Source organism: Capsicum annuum, chromosome 1, assembly GCF_002878395.1.
Source record: "Capsicum annuum cultivar UCD-10X-F1 chromosome 1, UCD10Xv1.1, whole genome shotgun sequence".
Classification (NCBI taxonomy): Eukaryota; Viridiplantae; Streptophyta; class Magnoliopsida; order Solanales; family Solanaceae; genus Capsicum; species Capsicum annuum.
Genome location: NC_061111.1, coordinates 53,503,500 through 53,522,933, shown reverse-complemented (window position 1 = coordinate 53,522,933; position 19,434 = coordinate 53,503,500). Strand labels below are relative to the sequence as shown.

The 19,434-nt window shown below is 34.2% G+C and overlaps 1 protein-coding gene across 1 annotated transcript; it reads right to left on the bottom strand.

Moving 5' to 3' along the window:
• Positions 1-3,462: 3,462 nt before the first annotated feature.
• LOC107844453 (cell division control protein 48 homolog C-like) lies at positions 3,463-17,459 on the bottom strand. Its single transcript, XM_047410883.1, has 6 exons — positions 16,542-17,459; positions 8,606-9,301; positions 5,792-7,808; positions 4,717-5,697; positions 4,571-4,607; positions 3,463-4,424 (listed from the first exon to the last, which is right to left on the bottom strand). Exons 1-3 carry the CDS (start codon positions 17,457-17,459, stop codon positions 7,638-7,640), a joined length of 1,785 nt encoding a protein of 594 aa, XP_047266839.1. The 3' UTR covers positions 3,463-4,424; positions 4,571-4,607; positions 4,717-5,697; positions 5,792-7,637.
• Between the last annotated feature and the right edge of the window lie 1,975 nt (positions 17,460-19,434).

Below are 19,434 nucleotides of genomic sequence, written 5' to 3'. Positions count from 1 at the left end.
TATGTTTTCATGCCCTTAAATTTGCTTTGATGTCAAAAAAAGAAGATCCCTTTGCAGATTATCCAATTTTTTATTTATTAGCAAAATAAAATAGAAGTTGAGAAAAAAGAAAAAAGTGATCAAACAAAATAGAGAAATAAAATAAAATGAGAAAAAAAGGCAAGAAAAAAATAAAAATTAAGAAAAAAGCGAAGAATTAAAAAAATTGAGAAAAATAAAAATGAGAGGAAAAAATAAAAAAAAAAGTTTGAGAAAAATGAGGGGGGGGAAAGAGAAATGATAAAAAAATAAAAATAGAAGAAAAATAAAGGTTGACAAATCAATTAAAAAAATGAAGAAAAAGATAATGTTTGATTAAAAAAGAGAAAAAAATAAAGATTGAGACAAATGAATTAAAACATGAAAATAAAATTAAGGAAAAAATTAAAAAAGTGAAAATAATAAAAATAAAAATAATTTGAGAAACAAATGAGTATGAAAAGTTAAAAAATATTTGAGATGTAGAGAACAAAATTGTACTTGTACTATACTAAAAAGGGAACAAAATCTTTTTTTTTTTTTAATCAACCTTTAATTTTTTTCCTATTCCCTTTCAACTTCTACATTTTCTTTGATTTTTATTTTTTTAATATTTTTCTTCATTTTGTTCTTTTTCTGAAATTTTGTTATTTTTGTTCTTTTTTTTATTTCTTCCATTCAATTTACATCTCGTGAGCAAGAGTTGGCATTACCACATTATAAAGGAAAGACTTACGACTTTCGAACAATAAGCTACGTTTCATGGGCAAGAGTTGACACTACTACATTGTACAGGCAAGACTTATGACTTTCAAACATCAAGTTATATTTCATGGGTAAGAGTCGACACTACCCATTGTATTTTGATTTATGAGATGTTTTATAACTCTTACCTTAGAGGAAAGACTTAGCTCAGGGACTTTCAAACAACAAATTATACCCCACGGGCAAGATTTGGCACTACCACGTTATGTTTTCATTTATGAGATGTTCTACAACTATTGCCTTAGAGGCAAGACTTAGCTCAAGGACTTTCAAACAACAAATCATGCCCCACGGGCAAGAGTTGACTCTAACACGTTATATTTTCATTTATGAGATGTTCTACAACTATTGCCTTAGAGGCAAGACTTATCTCATGGACTTTCAAACAACAAATTATACCCCACGAGCAAGAGTTGACTCTACCATATTATATTTTAATTTATGAGATATTCTACAACTCTTGCCTTAGAGGCAAGACTTGACTCAAGGACTTTCAAACTACAAATTATGCCCCACAGGCAAGAGTTAACTCTACCACATTATATTTTTATTTATGAAATGTTCTACAACTATTGTCTTAGAGGAAAAACTTGGCTCAAGGACTTTCAAACTACAAATTATGCCTTACGGGCAAGAGTTGACTTTACCACATTATATTTTCATTTATGAGATGTTCTACAATTATTGCCTTTGAGAAAAGACTTAATTAACTCAAGGACTTTAAAACTACAAATTATGCCCCATGGGCAAGAGTTGACTCTACCACGTTATGTTTTCATTTATAAGATGTTCTACAACTATTGCCTTAGAGGCAAGACTTAGCTCAAGGACTTTCAAACTACAAATTATGTCTCACGGGCAAGAGTTGACACTACCACGTTATGTTTTCATTTATGAAATGTTCTACAACTATTGCCTTTAGAGGCAAGACTTAATTAGCTCAAGGACTTTCAAACTACAAATTATGCCCCACGTCCAAGAGTTGACACTACCACGTTATGCCTTCATTTATGAGATGTTCTACAACTCTTGCCTTAGAGGCAAGACATAGCTCAAAGACTTTTAAACTATAAATTATGCCCCACGGGCAAGAGTTGACACTACCACATTATATCTTCATTTATGGAATGTTCTACAACTCTTGCCTTAGGGACAAGACTTAGCTTAAGGACTTTCAAATAATAAACTATGCCCCATGGGCAAGAGTTAACACTACCACATTATGTCTTTATGTATGAGATATTCTACAACTCTCTCCTTAGAGACACGACTTATCTCAAGAATTTTTAAAGAATTTCGTAACAACAATTCATGCCCTTAAATTTGCTTTGATGTCAAAAAAATAAGATACCTTTGCGGATTATCCAATTTTTTATTTATTAGCAAAATATAATAGAAGTTGAGAAAAAAGAAAAAAAACGATCAAACAAAATAGAGAAATAAAAAAAAGATTGAGAAAAAAAAATAAAGAAAAAAATGAAGAATTAAAAAAATTGAGAAAAATAAAAATAAAGGTTGAGAAAAACGAGGGAAAAAAGAGAACTGAAAGAAGAGAAAAGAGATAAGAAAAAATAAAAAATATATTAAAAAAAAGAGTGAAAACAAAAGGCAAAAAAAAATAAAGATTAAAGAATTTAAAAAATTGAGAAAATAAAAAATGAGAGAAAAAATAAAAATAAAGTTTGAAAAAAATAAGAAAAAAAAAAAAGAACTGATAAAAACAAAAATAAAAAAAATAAAGGTTAAAGATAAATAAATTAAAAAAAAAGGAAAAAAAGAAATAAATAATACTTGAGAAAAAGGAAAAAAGAGAAAAAATAAAGATTGAGACAAATGAATTAAAAAATGAAAATAAAATTAATGAAAAGAATAAAAAGTAAAAATAATAAAAAAATAGAATAATAAAATTAATGAAAAAAGTGAAAATAATAAAAAATAGAATAATAAAATTATAGGAAAAAATAAAAAATGAAAATAATAAAAGATAAAATTTGAGTGACAAATAAGTATGGAAAGTTTAAAAAATATATTTGAGGTGTAGAGGGGCAAAATGGTACTTGTACTATACTTAAAAAGTAAGGAAGATTATTTTTTAAAGACATTTCTTATTGGGGTCAAATATCTAAAGCCACCCATATTTTGGTTTATGACATGCAATTTCCTGGTTACTGCCTCCATTTCATTTTACGTGACACAATTAGTTCGTATAAAAAAAAATACTACATTCTTTCCTAAATAGTTGTCACTATTTTTGTTTATATACATCAAATCATCTTGTCATCACTGGCAAGTGCATTTCCCAAACCATTTAACACCATTCACCGATTAAAACTATGATTATTTTTGTAGGGTTTGGATCGGATAATTTTAATTGAGTCCGAATTAAACTTTAACATTTTAATTGATTTAGTTTCAACCAACAGAAAATTGCCACACATTTAATAAATTTTTTAATTCTAATTTAAAAGAAGTGTTAGTTACAAAGATATTTTTGAGTCATAAAGGTGAATGGAGAGATAATTTTTTAACCAATTTCAATACTTGAAGGGTATTTCTAATCTTTTACTAAATTTTTAAATATGATTTGAAAAAATCGTTAGCTGTAAGAGTATTTTTGAGCCATAGAGGTAGATAATGGGGTATTTTTTAGCCAATTTTAATACTTAGAGGGTATTTCTGACCCAATAGATTAACTGAGGATATTTTTGAACAAATTTCAATACTTGAATAGTATTTTCGGCTTTTTTCCGATAAAAAAATAAAAAAAAAAAGATCAAAGCGTTTCCACTTTGCCTCTCCAACACTCAGTTTGCTCACGACTATAGCTCAAGCATATTCACAACAACTGCAATATCCAAAATATTTCTCATGCAACTTTCCCACATGGCTAGAATTGGAGATATATGAGCACCACCCTAAGCACCTTCTTTCCACTTCGTCACCAAGGCTTTCATTCTGCTCTAAAACTTTCATTAGAGTTCTATTTGCGGCATTGAAAAAAATAAAAGTATAATAAGAGACCACGGTAGGATTTAGCACACAATCATAAATGCGCTGAATGTGAATAATACCGGGTCAGCAAATCAGCTGTACCTCATCAGAGACCGACGGAGAAATTTTCTTCAAAGCCTGTTTGAAATGTGACTCCTTGATAGTTGATGATGTGTCACCAAAACCTGTATCTATGGCCATCAATTTATCTTAAGTGCAATCATTGCAACTTCATTCATCTACCACATTTAAGCAATTAGTAAAAGCCAGTAAAGGAAACACACCTTTGATAAAAGTACCAATGATAAAAAAATATATGTGACAAGTTCCATCGCTTTCAGTTTTTTTTGGGTTTTAGTGGGGTGCGTGGGGGGTGGGGGTGGGGGCTTGGGAGTGGTGGTAAGTAAAGGCAGGTAAAACAAGTGCTCAGAACAAAAGTTGTACAAACCAGTGCTGCAAGGGCCGCTCCACTAAATTTTTTACAGGCATCATCTCTTCCAATTGCCACCAAGTCGACACTAGAATCTATAGGTTTTTTCCGGGCAAGAGCTTTTAAAATCAGTCCACGCTCGTCTGGACTAGGTAGAGGGAGATATAGGAGTCTCCCTAACCTTCCAGGTCGAAGAATAGCTTTATCCATGACTCCAGGCCTGCAAACGTGATAGTAAGAATAAGAGCCAAAATAGGATGTGAATTATTTACTTCCATCAATCTTCATTCCCAAAACACAAAGGCACATAATAACACCCAGAAAAACGGAAAAAATAGCTATTTGTGGCACCAATCACATAAACACCTTTTCTCTGATCAGCACCGTCTAGTTCTATTAGTATCTGCAACAATTAGAGAAGTTTCACATATCTGCAACAATTAGAGAAGTTTCACATTTACAGGGATTAAGGAGAACATAACGTCAGAACACATGTGCTCCATCATACAAACCTGATTCAAAAGCGTTTCAATAACCCAACTTGCTGCATTCTTATCACGCTCAGTTGTCAATGAATCCACCTGTAAAAAAAACATGAAAAGATAAAAAGAAATGTAAAATGGGCAGCCGGTGCACTAAAGCTTCCACTTGCACAGGGTTCGGGAAAGACCCAACCACAACGATCTATTATACGCAGTCTTACCTTACATTTGGCAGAGGCTGTTTCCAAAGCCTGAATCAGTGACCTCCATGTCAAATGGCAGCAACTTTACCAGTTACTTCAAGGCTCCCCTTCACAGTGGAGAGATGCAACACTAGGACTTCCCCGGTGGTCACCCATCCTAGTACTACTCTTGCCCAAGCACACTCAACTTCGGAGTTGTGATGGGATCCAGTAAACAAAAAACGAAATGTAACATAACAAAAAAAGGGTTGACAATCATGTGTTTTTCACAAAAGGTCGATTGTTTTCTTTCTATGGAGTATTATTTTTCACTTAATAAAACTATCACTAGAAAACTTAGTACTCATGTATGAACACTGTACTATGCATTAAACTGTGTGGCACCAGTATATCTTTTACGTGCACTAGAATTCTGGAACTTTCTATTTTTATCTTATTCTATTACTAAAAATTTAGGGTACTGAAGCAACACTATAAAACATTCACTCCTATCTGAACACTATACTCTCCTATCTGAACATTATACTTTGTATTAGACTCTGTAGCAAGCATCTTACAAGTGCACGTAAATTTTCAAAGGAAATAAAAATGAGTAGAAGTTTCTGCAGTGCTTTTGAAGGTGGAAAAAGTCACAGGTATGAACAGATGACGTCTATTAGACAGAACTAAGAGTGTGTAAGTTGGAAGGAGTGAAAGCACCTCATCGAAGAATACAATGCATGGAGAACATGTACGTTCTTGCACGGTCAAATATTTTCCGAATAGATAACTCACTTTCACCAACTAAGCAGTTCAGAATCTCAGGTCCCTGCATGGAGATCAGCAAATGAGAAACATGCCATGCCTCGGTCGTGCAAAACCTTTAAAAAGAAGTCAATAGGAAAACAGAAATTTGCAGGAACCTTAATGTGTATAAAATTTGCTCCAGCTTCATTAGCAACACCCTTCGCAATTAATGTTTTACCACATCCTGGAGGACCATAAAGCAAGAATCCTGTTTCCAAGTCCACTCCAAAACCCTGAATATCTAATTACTTTCAGAAGATTTATACCTTAGTGTGCTCATAAAAAAAATTAACAAACAATTTGAGTTCCTTTTGAGGAAGAAAATGATGAGGGATAATATTGGCCAAAAGCCCCCACAAAGATGGACACAGTTCTCACATTGAAGGAAAAACTTGGGCCATTTCTCGATAAATGGATAAAGAGAATATTAGCATGAGCATATATAAGGATGCTTGCTAAAGGAAATGCAAGATTTTTAGAGTCAAAGGGCAAGCATTTTAGTGGATCCCTACAACCAAGTAACCAGTTGATACGTGTCAAAGAGACATCTTAGCACTCGAGGACATGAAGACGTGAGTGAAGACCCGAGCTCGTGGGGCTGTCCATCCAAGGAACAAGCTTTGAAGTGTAGAGAACAAGTCCCACACTCCAAAGTGTTACTGTTCATCCATCACTGTTCATCCACCCCTTTGCAAGGGTTTTTTGGTTATTTGTAATAAGTTGCCCTAGCTATAAATATAACCTTATTAGGTTATTTTACGAAAGATTTTTGATGATATTTGTAGCCTCTTATTAAGGTGGAATCCTTGTGTTGATGAATCGCTTAGAAGCGGAGATTGCTTAGGGATTTCGATTCGCTTGAGGTCACGTAAGAGATAGGTTTAGGTTGTGTGTGATATTAAAGGTCCAAAAGTGGAATAAGCTTTTGGGTTATTAATATTACATCTTCATTTGTCTATATATCTATCTTAATTTTATTGCACTTTGTATGTTTGTAGTGGACTGTTTTTTGTGTCTTGTTGAATCCGAAAGTTGTGTTCTTGTGTTCATCTTGTTCATCACGTGTTGTTGCTATTTTTTTAGTGTGTTTTACTCTTAATATCACTTCCTTTCTTGTTCTTCTTGCGAATCCGAGATAGGTCCTCAAAAGGGTCCATAGTTATTGAACTAGTGGACTGATTTTGATGTTTGTGTTGTTTTCTTGGAGAGTTTTGGTGTCACCAGTGTTCCCGGAACACAACTCCAGTTATGACAAAGTTGGGTGCACTAGTAGGACCAAGGACACAATTATATAATTAGGAATGAGTACAAATGATCACACCGAAAAATACACAGCCTTTTCAGGAGAGTGGGAGAAGATGATGGAAAGTTCTTCACTACTCAAAAAGTTCATGTAGCAGGACAACTCTGCTATTCTCCATGCCACAAAAACAAGTTGAATAAAGATGGCAATAAAACTACACCTTAACATTGATAATTTAAGATCCTCTGCAATGGAATAAATAGACAGTATAAAACTGGGCAAAGAAAGATAAATGCCCAAAGAAAAGAGGATGGAATAAATAAATAAATAAAAGCACCCAACATGAGATAGAGTGGGAGGAAAAAAAAATAACTTTGACAAAAAGGGCAGTCCGGTGCACTAAAGCTCCCGCTATGCGCAGGGTCCGGGGAAGATCCTGACCACAGGGGTCTATTGTACACAATTTTACCTTATATTTCTGCAAGAGGCTGTACCAAGGGTTGAACCCATGACCTCAACTTAAGGAGGTCTAAAATTAATCAAGCCAATCAGCTGACACACCAGTGCGGTACTTATATCTGCATATTCATGATAATTTAAGAGAATTAACAACAACATATCCAGTGTAATCCTACAAGTGGAGCACACCTTAACCCTACCTTGGGAGATAGAGGTTGTTTCCGATAGACCCTCTGGTCAAGGAAAAGCATATCAAAGTATTAAAGAGAATTACTGACCATGTAATCTTTAGGATTCTTTATACGCCTGATAATGTAACGGTCAAATTCATGTCTTAACAAATCAAGGCCTCCAACATCTTCCCACTTTACATTTGGTATAATGGAGAAGCCTTCTTTTCTTGATGAGGGTTGAACCAATTTAGCAGCTTCCTGCATATTATCATACGATTATTAGTAGGCTATATGAAACAAGCCCATACACAGAAAGAGAGCATCAGATATGAGATTACATTAAGAATAAAATACGTAGTAAACATGCAAAACATAATCTCCTTTTCGTTAACCCCCCTTTTCGTTAACGTTGGTATTCGAACCAACTTCTATGCACCTGAATAATTGACTGGTTACCAGCTATTTCCACAAGAAAAGTTCCAGGGTAACTCCGTACACCAAATACTTGGATAAATTGGAAAACATTGACTAACTTTTCCGTGCCTCTGTTGGAATTTACACCCTGTCCTCCCATGGTCCATTCTAGCTTTCATTGATGGCTTTACCCACATACGTACTGTTTATTTCTCTTAACACGAATAAGCTTCAGATGATAATGCTCTTAAAGGATGATGCACCCTCCTTTTCTTAATGCCAAAGTTGATCTTGAATTTCATAGCCTAAAAGGAGGGTCATCATCCCTTAAGAGCATTACCATGCAAAGCTTATAAATATTAACTAAAAGAAGAGTAAAGCAATTCATAATACATATTAAACTGTGAAACTCAAAATCAACCACTACAATTCTGAGTCAATAGAAAAGGTGATTTTTGAATGCGCATGTAAATGAAAACCCATGGTTCTTCTACTTGCTCATGCCAATGTAGGGGAGGAACACTAGTTTGAGCGACAGGATATAAAATGTCAAATGCCAATTACATACGTCAATTTACGGGTCGGGGCACAACCTAAGGAATATTTCTCATAAAGGTAAATCAAGATTCTCAACATCGTACCTCAAAATCTGCCATGTTAATGCAGAGCTTTTTCATCTCTTCAGGTGACCATGGCTTTCTCCACCATTCTTTGACATCATCACCATCTACCAATCCTCTTGTTAGCTCAACCTTCCTCACGTCTACTATCCTTTTAATTGCCAAGTTACCTGCCGTGGTAGTTAGAGAAGCCAAGTCTGCTCCAAAAAATCCTCGGGTTGATCTAGCTATCTTCATGAGATCAAATGCACCTTCGATTCTTAGGTTATGAGTAAGCACAGACAAAATTTGCACCCTTGCATTTTCATCTGGAATACCCAAGGCGATTTCACGATCAAATCGGCCCGGCCTCCTCAATGCTGGGTCAATAGCATCAGGTCTATTTGTGGCCCCAATTACTAGGACATAACCAGGCTCACCATCTGATTTTGCTTCACTATTTCTTTTATCAGTAGGTAGAGTAGTTTTATTTCCATTATCATCAGGTTTTACAAGTCTATGTGACTCATCCATGCACGTCATTAGTTGTGTTGCTATGCGCCGCTCCATTTCTCTCTCTAAATTTTCTCTTTTGGAAGCAATTGTATCAATCTCATCAATAAACACAATAGACGGTGTTGTCTTGTATGCTTTTGAGAACAGTTCCCTTATTTTTACTTTGATGCAGCTGAAATAGAGGACACCCCACCCCAAACACAAAAGAGTGACTTTTGGTCGCTATCTAATGATGGAAAATTTCATCCAATAAAACGGAAGAATTATAAAATCTTCAAAATAATAGACAGAAATACTGCAAATAAGGCAATTGTGACACCCATCAAAAGAGAATACGATACAACAAGATTTAAATACCAATGAAAACAAAAATTATATTTAAACTAACAACACAATACAATAGGTAACAACCATCCAAACTAGCCGTAAATTAACAGAAATATTAGTAACTCTATGCTAAAAATGCCTGCTAATAGAAAATAGTAACGTTGACAAATCAAACATCAAACAGTTGGCTTCACCTGTAATTTCAACCACCACTTCTATAATAAATATGCTTGCATAGATAAAACGAATAACAAAATATTTTTTTTAAAAAATGTTTCACCAGAAACTCCAGAGACCAACTCAGTAGCAGAAAGTTTATAGAATGGAACTGTTGGGTTCATAGAAGTGTGAATGGAAAATGGAGAAAAAAATTGTGGAGAAGAGGAGACACCAATTTGGAAAGTGTACTCCCAAAATTCGAAGGTTCACTAATTCTCCCACATTGGTGAGAGAAAGGAACTTTGGAGTGTTTATAATGATGAACACTTACACCACATGGTAAGTGAGGCAAAAAATAAGAGATGTCTCGCGTCGTCGTCGTCGCTCGGCTTGGCTTGAAGCTGGATTGATGAGATCCATCTTTTTGGATAAAATTTATTGAATTTCAAAAATACCAACAGTAACACAGTAAATATTTTCTGTGTTTAATACTCCATTTATATGATTTCAGTTTCATTACAAAAGCAAAACAGATGCTTCAGATAAATTTTCAAACTGATGCAATTTTTCACTGAAATGGTGCACAGTTTTGAAATTGAACTGATGCACTATTTCAGTAAATTGATGCACTGCTTTAAAACTGATGCATTGTTTCAATGAACTGACACACTTATTCACGAAATGGCATGCTTGGTTAGAACAGTAACAATGTTTGGACGAATAGACATGAATTTTCAGAAAAGGTTACACCTTTTAGATGAACCTTTGCCACTTTTCAAAAGAGGCATCTTGTGGCTATAAAAACCTGGTTTCATCCATAAGTTTGCATTTGAAATTTTCAGATTAAAAACTCTCTTCTTGTCTTAAAAATATTCAGTGTGATCACTCAAAACATTCTGTGAGTTCGAAGATATTCCAACCGTTTGAGGTATCGCTACTGTTGGTCTTTTAGCCATTTTATCCTGGGTGGAAAAATTCCACAACCTCGGGTACAGTGAGGGGGATTATTTCCTTAAGAAAAATCCGTGAATTCGGACGACTTGGCTATTTTCTGTTTCATCTTAATTTCTGCAAAATAAAATACATCTCTTGGAAAGGTCATTTTGATCTTGTGTTGAGGGTATTTGATATACTTCATTGTGTTCTTGTTTATACTTGAACTCAAGTTGAAGTTGGTGTTATAATATACAGATTCTTCATACCCGACTATATTGTGGGAAATAACAATCTTAAGGAAATAAGTTAATTTTACAGAATCTGTATAACTTATTTTTGGAGATTAAAGCTTTAAGCTTTCTACTCCGTTTGAATTTAACTAGTGATTAGAAGACATAAAATCTTCATCACAAGTTATAGTTCACTCGGTTGATGATTTGAAGTTATAAAAACCTCATCACTAATTAGAAACAAGAAGAAAAGTTGAAAATTTATTTAGCTTTATAAGTAGTATTCTGAAAATACTAAATTTTTCTGTCTTGTGTTGACAGGAAAGATGACTAACGAAAGTCAAATGATGGATGCGACAACGTCTGTGGGGAAAACTAATATTGCCACATCAAGTCGCACAAATGCTCCGCCAATAATGGCACCGGCGTAGAAGCCCAAAAAATTTTTGGGCATTGACTTCAAGCGGTAGCAGCAAAAGATGTTCTTTTACTTCACCACTTTATGTCTGCAACGGTTCACTAGTGAAGACGCTTCTGAGGTACCCGAGGCTACCTCCAACAAAGACCGCTTCGTTATTGTAGAAGCTTGGAAACATTCGAACTTCCTCTGCAGGAATTATATTCTGAGTGGTCTCCAAGATGACCTCTACAATATTTATAGTGGAACTAAGACATCAAAGAAACTGTGGGGGAACTTGAACGAAAATATAAGACGGAGGATGCGGGAATTAAGAAATTCCTTGTTGCACGATTTCTGAACTTCAAAATGATAGATAGCAAATTTGTTGTCTCTCAAGTACAGGAGTTGCAAGTCATCATACATGATCTCCTAGCAGAAGGTATATCTTTGAAAAATACCTTAGTTGAACAAATTAAAAATGTTCTTAATACTTACGTAAATTGTTTTGTAGGTTTAATTGTGAATGATGATTTCCAAGTAGCAGCGATAGTTGAGAAGCTACCACCTTTGTGGAAAGACTTCAAAAACTACTTAAAGCATAAGCGCAAGAAGATGACTGTTGAAGATCTTATTGTCCGACTTCGTATTGAAGAGGATAATAAAGCTGCCAAAAAAAATCAAAGGAGAATTCTACAATTAATGGAGCACATATTGTAAAAGGTGACCAAAACAATTCCAAGAAAAGAAAGAAAGTTGAACAAAGAAGCAATCAACCCAAGAAAAAGTTCAAGGAAAAATGCTTCAACTGTGGCAAGATTGGCCACAAGTCCACAGATTGTCATGCCCCAAAGAAAGGAAAGAAGAAGGATCAAGCAAATATGATTGAATCCAATAAAGAATGCAATGATATGTGTGCTATGTTCTCAGAATGCAACTTGACAGGGAATCCTCACGAATGGTGGATGGATTTTGGGGCCACCCGCCATGTGTGTGCCAACAAGGAGTTGTTTTCATCATTTTCTCCAGCTTAAGCAGAAGAAATGATCTACATGGCTAACTCCGCTACTGCTAAGGTGGAGGGAACAGGAAAAATTTGCTTAAAGATGACTTCTGGCAAAGTCTTAACACTGAACAATGTGTTATATGTTCTGGAGTTACGTAGGAACTTAATTTCTGTTTCACTCCTAGATAAGAACGGATTCAAATGTGTAACCATTTTTGAAAAAATTGTAATTAGTAGAGGAGAAATGTATGTAGGAAAAGGCTATCTGATTGAAGGCCTTTATAAGATGAATGTAATGACTGTTGAAATAAATAAAAGTTTAAATTCTTCTTATTTTCCTGAGTCTTATTATTTATGGCATGAACGTTTAGACCATGTTAATTACAAAACTTTATGAAAACTGATGAACTTAGAAGTTTTGCCAAACTTTGAGTGCAATAAATCAAAGTGTCAAACGTGTGTGGAATCGAAGTATGCAAAGAATCCTTATAAGTCCGTTGAAAAGAATTCCAATTCCTTAGACTTAATACACATTGACATTTATGATATGAAGTCAACACCATCACGTGGTGGGAAAAAGTATTTCATAACTTTTATTGACGATTGCACTAGATATTGTTATGTCTACTTGCTAAATAGTAAGGATGAAGCAATAGATGCATTTAGGCAATATAAAACTGAAGTTGAAAATCAATTAGACAAAAAGATTAAAATGATAAGAAGTGATAGGGGCGGAGAATATGAATCTCTCTTTACGCAAATATGTATAGAGAATGGAATAATCCATCAAAGCACGGCCCCCATATTCACCTCAATCTAATGGAATTGCGGAAAGGAAAAACCAAACTTTGAAAGAAATGATGAATGCCTTACTTATAAGTTCTGGTTTACCACAAAACTTATGGAGGAAGGCTATCCTTACAGCCAATCGTATACTCAACAGAGTTCCCTATAGTAAGACACAATTAATTCCTTACGAAAAATAGAAAGGAAGGAAACCCAACTTGAAATATTTCAAAGTATGGGGGTGTCTAGCAAAGGTTTAAGTTCTTATACCTAAAAGGGTTAAGATAGGACCTAAAATGGTGGACTGTGTGTTCATAGGATATGTTAAAAGTAGTAAAGCATGTCAATTTTTGGTTTATAAATCCAAGCATCTGGATATTAATAAAAATACGGTAATTGAATCAGACAATGCTGAATTCCTTGAAAACATTTACCCATCTAAAGTTAGACATGAATAGTCTAGTGGAGGATCTAAATGACCTCGAGATGAACCAAGTGAGATTGTACATAATGAAGAAAATCCAAGATGTAGTACACGTCAAAGAACATCAACTTCGTTTGGATCGGATTTTGTAACATTTCTCTTAGAAAATGAGCCTCAAATATTTAAAGAAGCGATGTCGTTGTCAGACTCATCCTTTTGGAAAGAAGCAGTCAATAGTGAGATAGATTCAATCTTAAGCAACCATACATGGGAATTGGTTGACCTTCCTTCCAGAAATAAATCGTTAGGTTCTAAATGGATCTTCAAAAGAAAAATGGAGGCGGATGGTACTATTGACAAATACAAGGCAAAACTTGTAGTAAAAGGCTTCAAACAGAAGGAAGGTCTTCATTACTTTGATACATACTCGCCAGTAACAAGGATAACCTCGATTCGAATGTTAATTGCCTTGGTGGCGGTATATGATCTTTAAATCCATCAAATGGATGTGAAGACCGCATTCCTAAATGAAGATTTGGAGAAAGAAATATACGTGGAACAACCTGAGGGTTTTGTGTTTCCAGAAAAAAATAAGGTGTGTAAACTTGTTAAGCCACTTTATGGACTAAAACAAGCACCTAAGCAATGGCATGCAAAGTTTGACCAAACCATGTTGGAAAATGGATTCAAGATAAATGAATATGAAAAATGTGTATATATTAAAGACACACCAAATCACCAAGTCATTGTTTGTTTATATATGGATGATATGTTGATCATCAGCAGAGATATTTGTGACATAAATGCAACCAAACGAATACTCGAGAGCAAGTTTGATATGAAAGACCTTGGAGTTGCAGATGTGATCTTAGGTATAAGAATTCACCAAACTCCATAAGGGTTAGCATTGTCACAGTCTCATTATATCGAAAAAGTACTTGACAAGTTCAATGATATGAAATTCGGTATTGCCAAGACTTCATTGGATGTGAACTTTGGACTTCAAAAGAATGAAGGTGAAAGTGACTCACAATTGGAGTACGCAAGAGTATTGGGATGTTTAATGTATATAATGAACTGTACACGACCAGACATAGCATGTGCAATTAGTAAATTGAGTCGGTACACGAGTAATCCCAACAAAACTCATTGGATGGGAATGAAAAGAGTTTTGGGGTATCTTAAATATACTCTAAACTATGCTTTGCATTATAATAAATATCATGCGGTACTTGAAGGATATAGTGATGCAAATTGGATCACTGGATCGAACGAAGTAAAATCCACAAGTGGATATATATTTAGTATCGGTGGAGGAGCAGTTTCTTGGAAATCATCCAAACAGACTTATATCACTCGCTCTACAATGGAATCTGAATTTATCGTATTAGATAAAGCCGGTGAAGAAGCAGAATGACTCTAAAATTTCTTGGAAGATATTCCGTATTGGCCCAAAACAGTGGCACCAGTATGTATACATTGTGATAGCCAAGAGGCAATAGGTAGGGCAAGAAGCATGATGTACAACGGTAAATCTCGTCATATATGATGGAGACATAATACCGTTAGGGAACTTCTCTCTAGTGGAATTATCACTATTGACTATGTAAAGTCAAAGGATAATGTGTTGGATCCACTTACAAATGGCGTATCTAAAGAAAGAGTGGAAAGAACATCCAAGGGAATGGGTTTAAGGCCTAGGACGAGTCAGCATGGCGGTAACTCTACCTAGCAGACTAAAGATCCTAAGAGCTAGGTTCAAGGAGATCAAACAAAGTTCTGTCTGACAGGTTCAACATTATCAATTACCTAACCCAATCTCATGATGTAGACAATGTACAGTAAACTAGGATAAGACTTAAGGTTAAAAGTCTTTTAATGATTGTCTAAATTTGACAAATTTGACCAAATAGTTTAATCTATAGGATTGAACGTTTAGAAATTACCTATGAGAGGGTGAAGTGGAAGCCGCTTCAAGGAGAATGTTAGTAAAGGCCTATTCTCTAAGCTCTCATGAAACCGGGACGTGTTCATGGATGAAAAGAACAAAACCATGAGAACTATAAATGTTAAAAGGTTGGTTGTGTGACATGTATTGTCTAGGTGTACAATAAAGCTCGACGGTTCAAAGATATCAAATCTACCGATTGACCGAGTGCATCAATACATGTTCACTACGAAAAGTTCAAAGGGAAACCCATTTATCCAAATGCAATCAGTCTTTGCTTGATGATCACATACTTGTACGTAAAAGTTTTATGGAATATAGCCATTCCCCATTCATGTGGGAGATTGTTGGGTTCATAGAAGTGTGAATGAAAAATGGAGAAAAAAATGGTGGAGAAGAGGAGACACCAATTTGGAAAGTGTACTCCCAAAATTGGAAAGTTCACTAATTCTCTCACATTGGTGGGAGAAAGGAACTTTGGAGTATTTATAATGATGAATACTCCACATGGTAAGTGAGGCAAGAAATCAGAGATGCCTCGCACCGTCGTCGTTGTCACTCGTTCGGCTCGGCTTCGGCTTCGACAATGAAATCATGCATACAGAAGCTATTTCGAACAGATGCTTCAGATAAATCAGATAAATTTTCAAACTGATGCAATTTTTCACTGAAATGGTGCACAGTTTTGAAACTGAACTGATGCACTGTTTCAGTAAACTGATGCACTACTTTAAAACTGATGCATTGTTTCAATGAACTGACACACTTATTCACGAAATGGCATGCTTGGTCAGAACAGTCACAATGTTTGGACGAATAGACATGAATTTTCAGAAAAGGTTACACCTTTTAGATGAACCTTTGCCACTTTTCAGAAGAGGTATCTTGTGGCTATAAAAACCTGGTCTCATCCATAGGTTTGCATAGGAAATTTTCAGATTAAAAACTCTCTTCTTGTCTTAAAAATATTCAGTGTGATCACTCAAAACATTCTGTGAGTTTGAAGATATTCCAACCATTTGAGGTACCGCTACTGTTGGTCTGTTAGCCATTTTATCCTGGGAGAAAAAATTCCACAACCTCGGGTACAGTAAGGGAGATTATTTCCTTAAGGAAAATCCGTGAATTCGGACGACTTGGCTATTTTCTGTTTCATCTTAATTTCTGCAAAATAAAATACACCTCTTGGGAATGTCATTTTGATCTTGTGTTGAGGGTATTTGATATACTTCATTGTGTTCTTGTTTATACTTGAACTCAAGTTGAAGTTGGTGTTGTAATATACAAATTCTGGATACTCGACTATATTGCGGGAAATAACAAGAACTCGAGTCTCATTGGCAATAGCATGAGCTAGCTTTGTTTTCCCACATCCCGGTGGCCCGTGGAAGAGTATTCCTGTCATGGGTCTAACACCGAGATGCCTAATCAGGTGAGGATAGAACAGTGGAACAATAACCGCTATCTTCAATTCCTCCAACACCGCACCCATTCCGCCTAAATCCTTAAATGTGGGCCCACCATTTGCATCACTATCTGTAATTATTTCTCCATCTCCTCCTCCTAGCTTTGGCAAATCCCTTCTTTGTTGTCCTCCTTTCAACATATGAATCTTCTCCCCCTTTTCACCATTGTTGTCGTGAATCACCTTGGATTCAATCTTTTTTGACTTGGGAGTGCTATTTTTCTGCTGATTATAAGAATTTTGAAGCATAACTCGCATTAAGTCGGGCTCTTCTCCGTAAATAGAATCGGAAGACAACGAAGGCTCTGTATTCTCAGAAGAAGAGTGAGAGTCACTGCTTTCAGAGGTGCTCGTAAGAGTTGACGACTCTCCATCGCCGTCATTCTTATTTCTTTGGCGGTTCGTTATGTGCTTGGCCTCAAGGAGCTGCAAACGCCGCTTGCTACTGTCTGTGTTTAGCTTCTTTCTCGGAGGCGTTTCCTCTTCGATAGCTTGCGGGTTATGTTTCAGCTGTTGGAGAATATTTTGTACTTGGCTGGTGAACGGCTGCAGTTTTTGATTGGAATAGTCACGATAAGATAAGAGGTGGTTGACGATTTCTTCAACGGAGGCGGTCAACGATTTCTCCCATGACACAATGCGGCGGCAAAGCTCTCCTAAGAGTGGCCCCTTTCCACCGCCCCTACATCCTCTCCTTGCCATGTCTTTTCTGCAGGACAGCAGCGGCGCCTTCACAGCCAAACTTCAGATGTGGAGGGTGTTTGCATGGGCTTAAAAGTGATCAAAATACTGCTTTTAAGCCATTAGGTTTTAACACCGGCCACACCGGGTATGTCGAAAAGTCAACTTTGTCAATTGAATTAGTGTAATTGGGTAATTACATTGTTTTGCGTTGTTCAGATAATTGTAATTTCTGTTCAAACTAGTTATTTTATTATATTATTTTACATATAACTAATTTAGCAATACACTAAATAAAAAATATATCTATAATGTATAATATATTAAAAGTGTGAACACCTTAGAAAAATAATTTAAACTTTTTATCCTTTATTAAAAGACTTTACTTTAGACAAAATTATCTTTTTACTATTTTCTTTAATTTATTATTTAATTATTTTTATTATATTAAATAGACTTCTAAAATATATGAAACTCTAAAATATATGGAAGGATAGTCAATTAAAATTTACCTTTGTATAGATTAATTAGAAAAATACTGTAGAAAAATACTCCTAAAATAAAACTATATTAAGAAAATACTTTTATAAATATTGAGATACACGTTAAAGTGGAGAAGAGACTGATTTACTTATTGAGAAAATATGATTGATGTTCATCTAATTAATTCTCCAAAAGATGCTGAATTTAATTATTGTATTCATCTTTATTATTTAACTAAATATCTCATTTAGTGTAAAGTTTGAAGTCAATAAAGTGAAATACATGTACAAGGTGCGTACACCTAAACTAGTATATACATTAAAAGTATGAAGACCCTTAAAAAAAGTGATTTGAACTTTTTATCCTTCATTAAAAATCTTCGCAATAGATAAAATTATCTTTTCACATTTTTTTAAAAATTATTTTTATGATATTAAATATTTAAATGAAAAAGGTTTTCTTATTATGATTAAATTTCTAATTTCATGGTAATTTCTTTTCTCACTACTAAAGAAAATTAGCAAAAGTCTTTCTTTTGAGTTTTTATTTGGATCAAATAAAATACTTCCAAAAATATTGTATAGTGATAGAAAAAAAAAAACTCCTTAGTCGTTGCCCAAAACTAGGAATCTGAATTATATTTGGATAAAATTTTCAACCCTCAAAGTTATAAAGAAAATTAAATATTACCATAAATAATTTATTCAGCAAAGAAAATAAAATATTATCATAAATAATTTATTACCATAGTTAATTTTTACCTTTTTTTACAAAAAATAATGTAAAATTTTCATATTTAGGTAACCTTTTCTTAAGGAAAAAAGATTTCCGACTTCTATAAATTGAATTATTTTTCTTCTACAACACATAATAACATAATACATTATTTATGTATGTTTGTAAGTAGCTTTGTTATTGAGATTCTAACTAATTTTTTTGGTTTAATATTCAGGTTTCAAATTTTTTTTATTATTATGCTGGCGTTATTCATCAAGAATAACAAAATATGTTTTTATGTTTGTAAGTAATTTCCGTTATTGAATCTCCAGTGTAACTTCGTGTTTTCAGTTTTAGATTTTCTTTTCTATTACATTGAATTTCTTGATCATGAATAACAAATGTCTTTTTATGTTTGTAAGTATAGCCTTGATCGAGATTTATTTCATACGCCGATATGAAACTTATAATATTGTTAAAGGAAAAAGAATTATTGTATATTTTAAGTACAAAATCTTCTGATAAGTAAAAAGTAACAAATACATTTTTTATGGATTGACGTAATATACACGTTCAACACACATTCTTTGAAGAGTTATTACTTTTAGATGTTTTCTTTCAAAGCATTGAAGTTGAAGAATTTTGTAAGATAAAAGAAATTCTTTATTTCCTTGACACAAATATAAAATATTTTAAAAATAAAATTTGTTGGCACATATAAGGGGATGTTAATGTATTTCACATTTTCACTATCTTATTTGTATATTAGATATTACAAATACTATATAATTAATTA

Coding starts and splice junctions, on each gene's coding strand:
- LOC107844453 (XM_047410883.1), bottom strand. CDS start 17,459: ATGGCAAGGAGAGGATGTAGGGGCGGTGGAAAGGGGCCACTCTTAGGA. Junction 9,302..16,541: donor ACTTCAACTTGAGTTCAAGT/ATAAACAAGAAC, acceptor ATCATTAGATAG/CGACCAAAAGTCACTCTTTT. Junction 7,809..8,605: donor TTAACATGGCAGATTTTGAG/GTACGATGTTGA, acceptor GATAATATGCAG/GAAGCTGCTAAATTGGTTCA.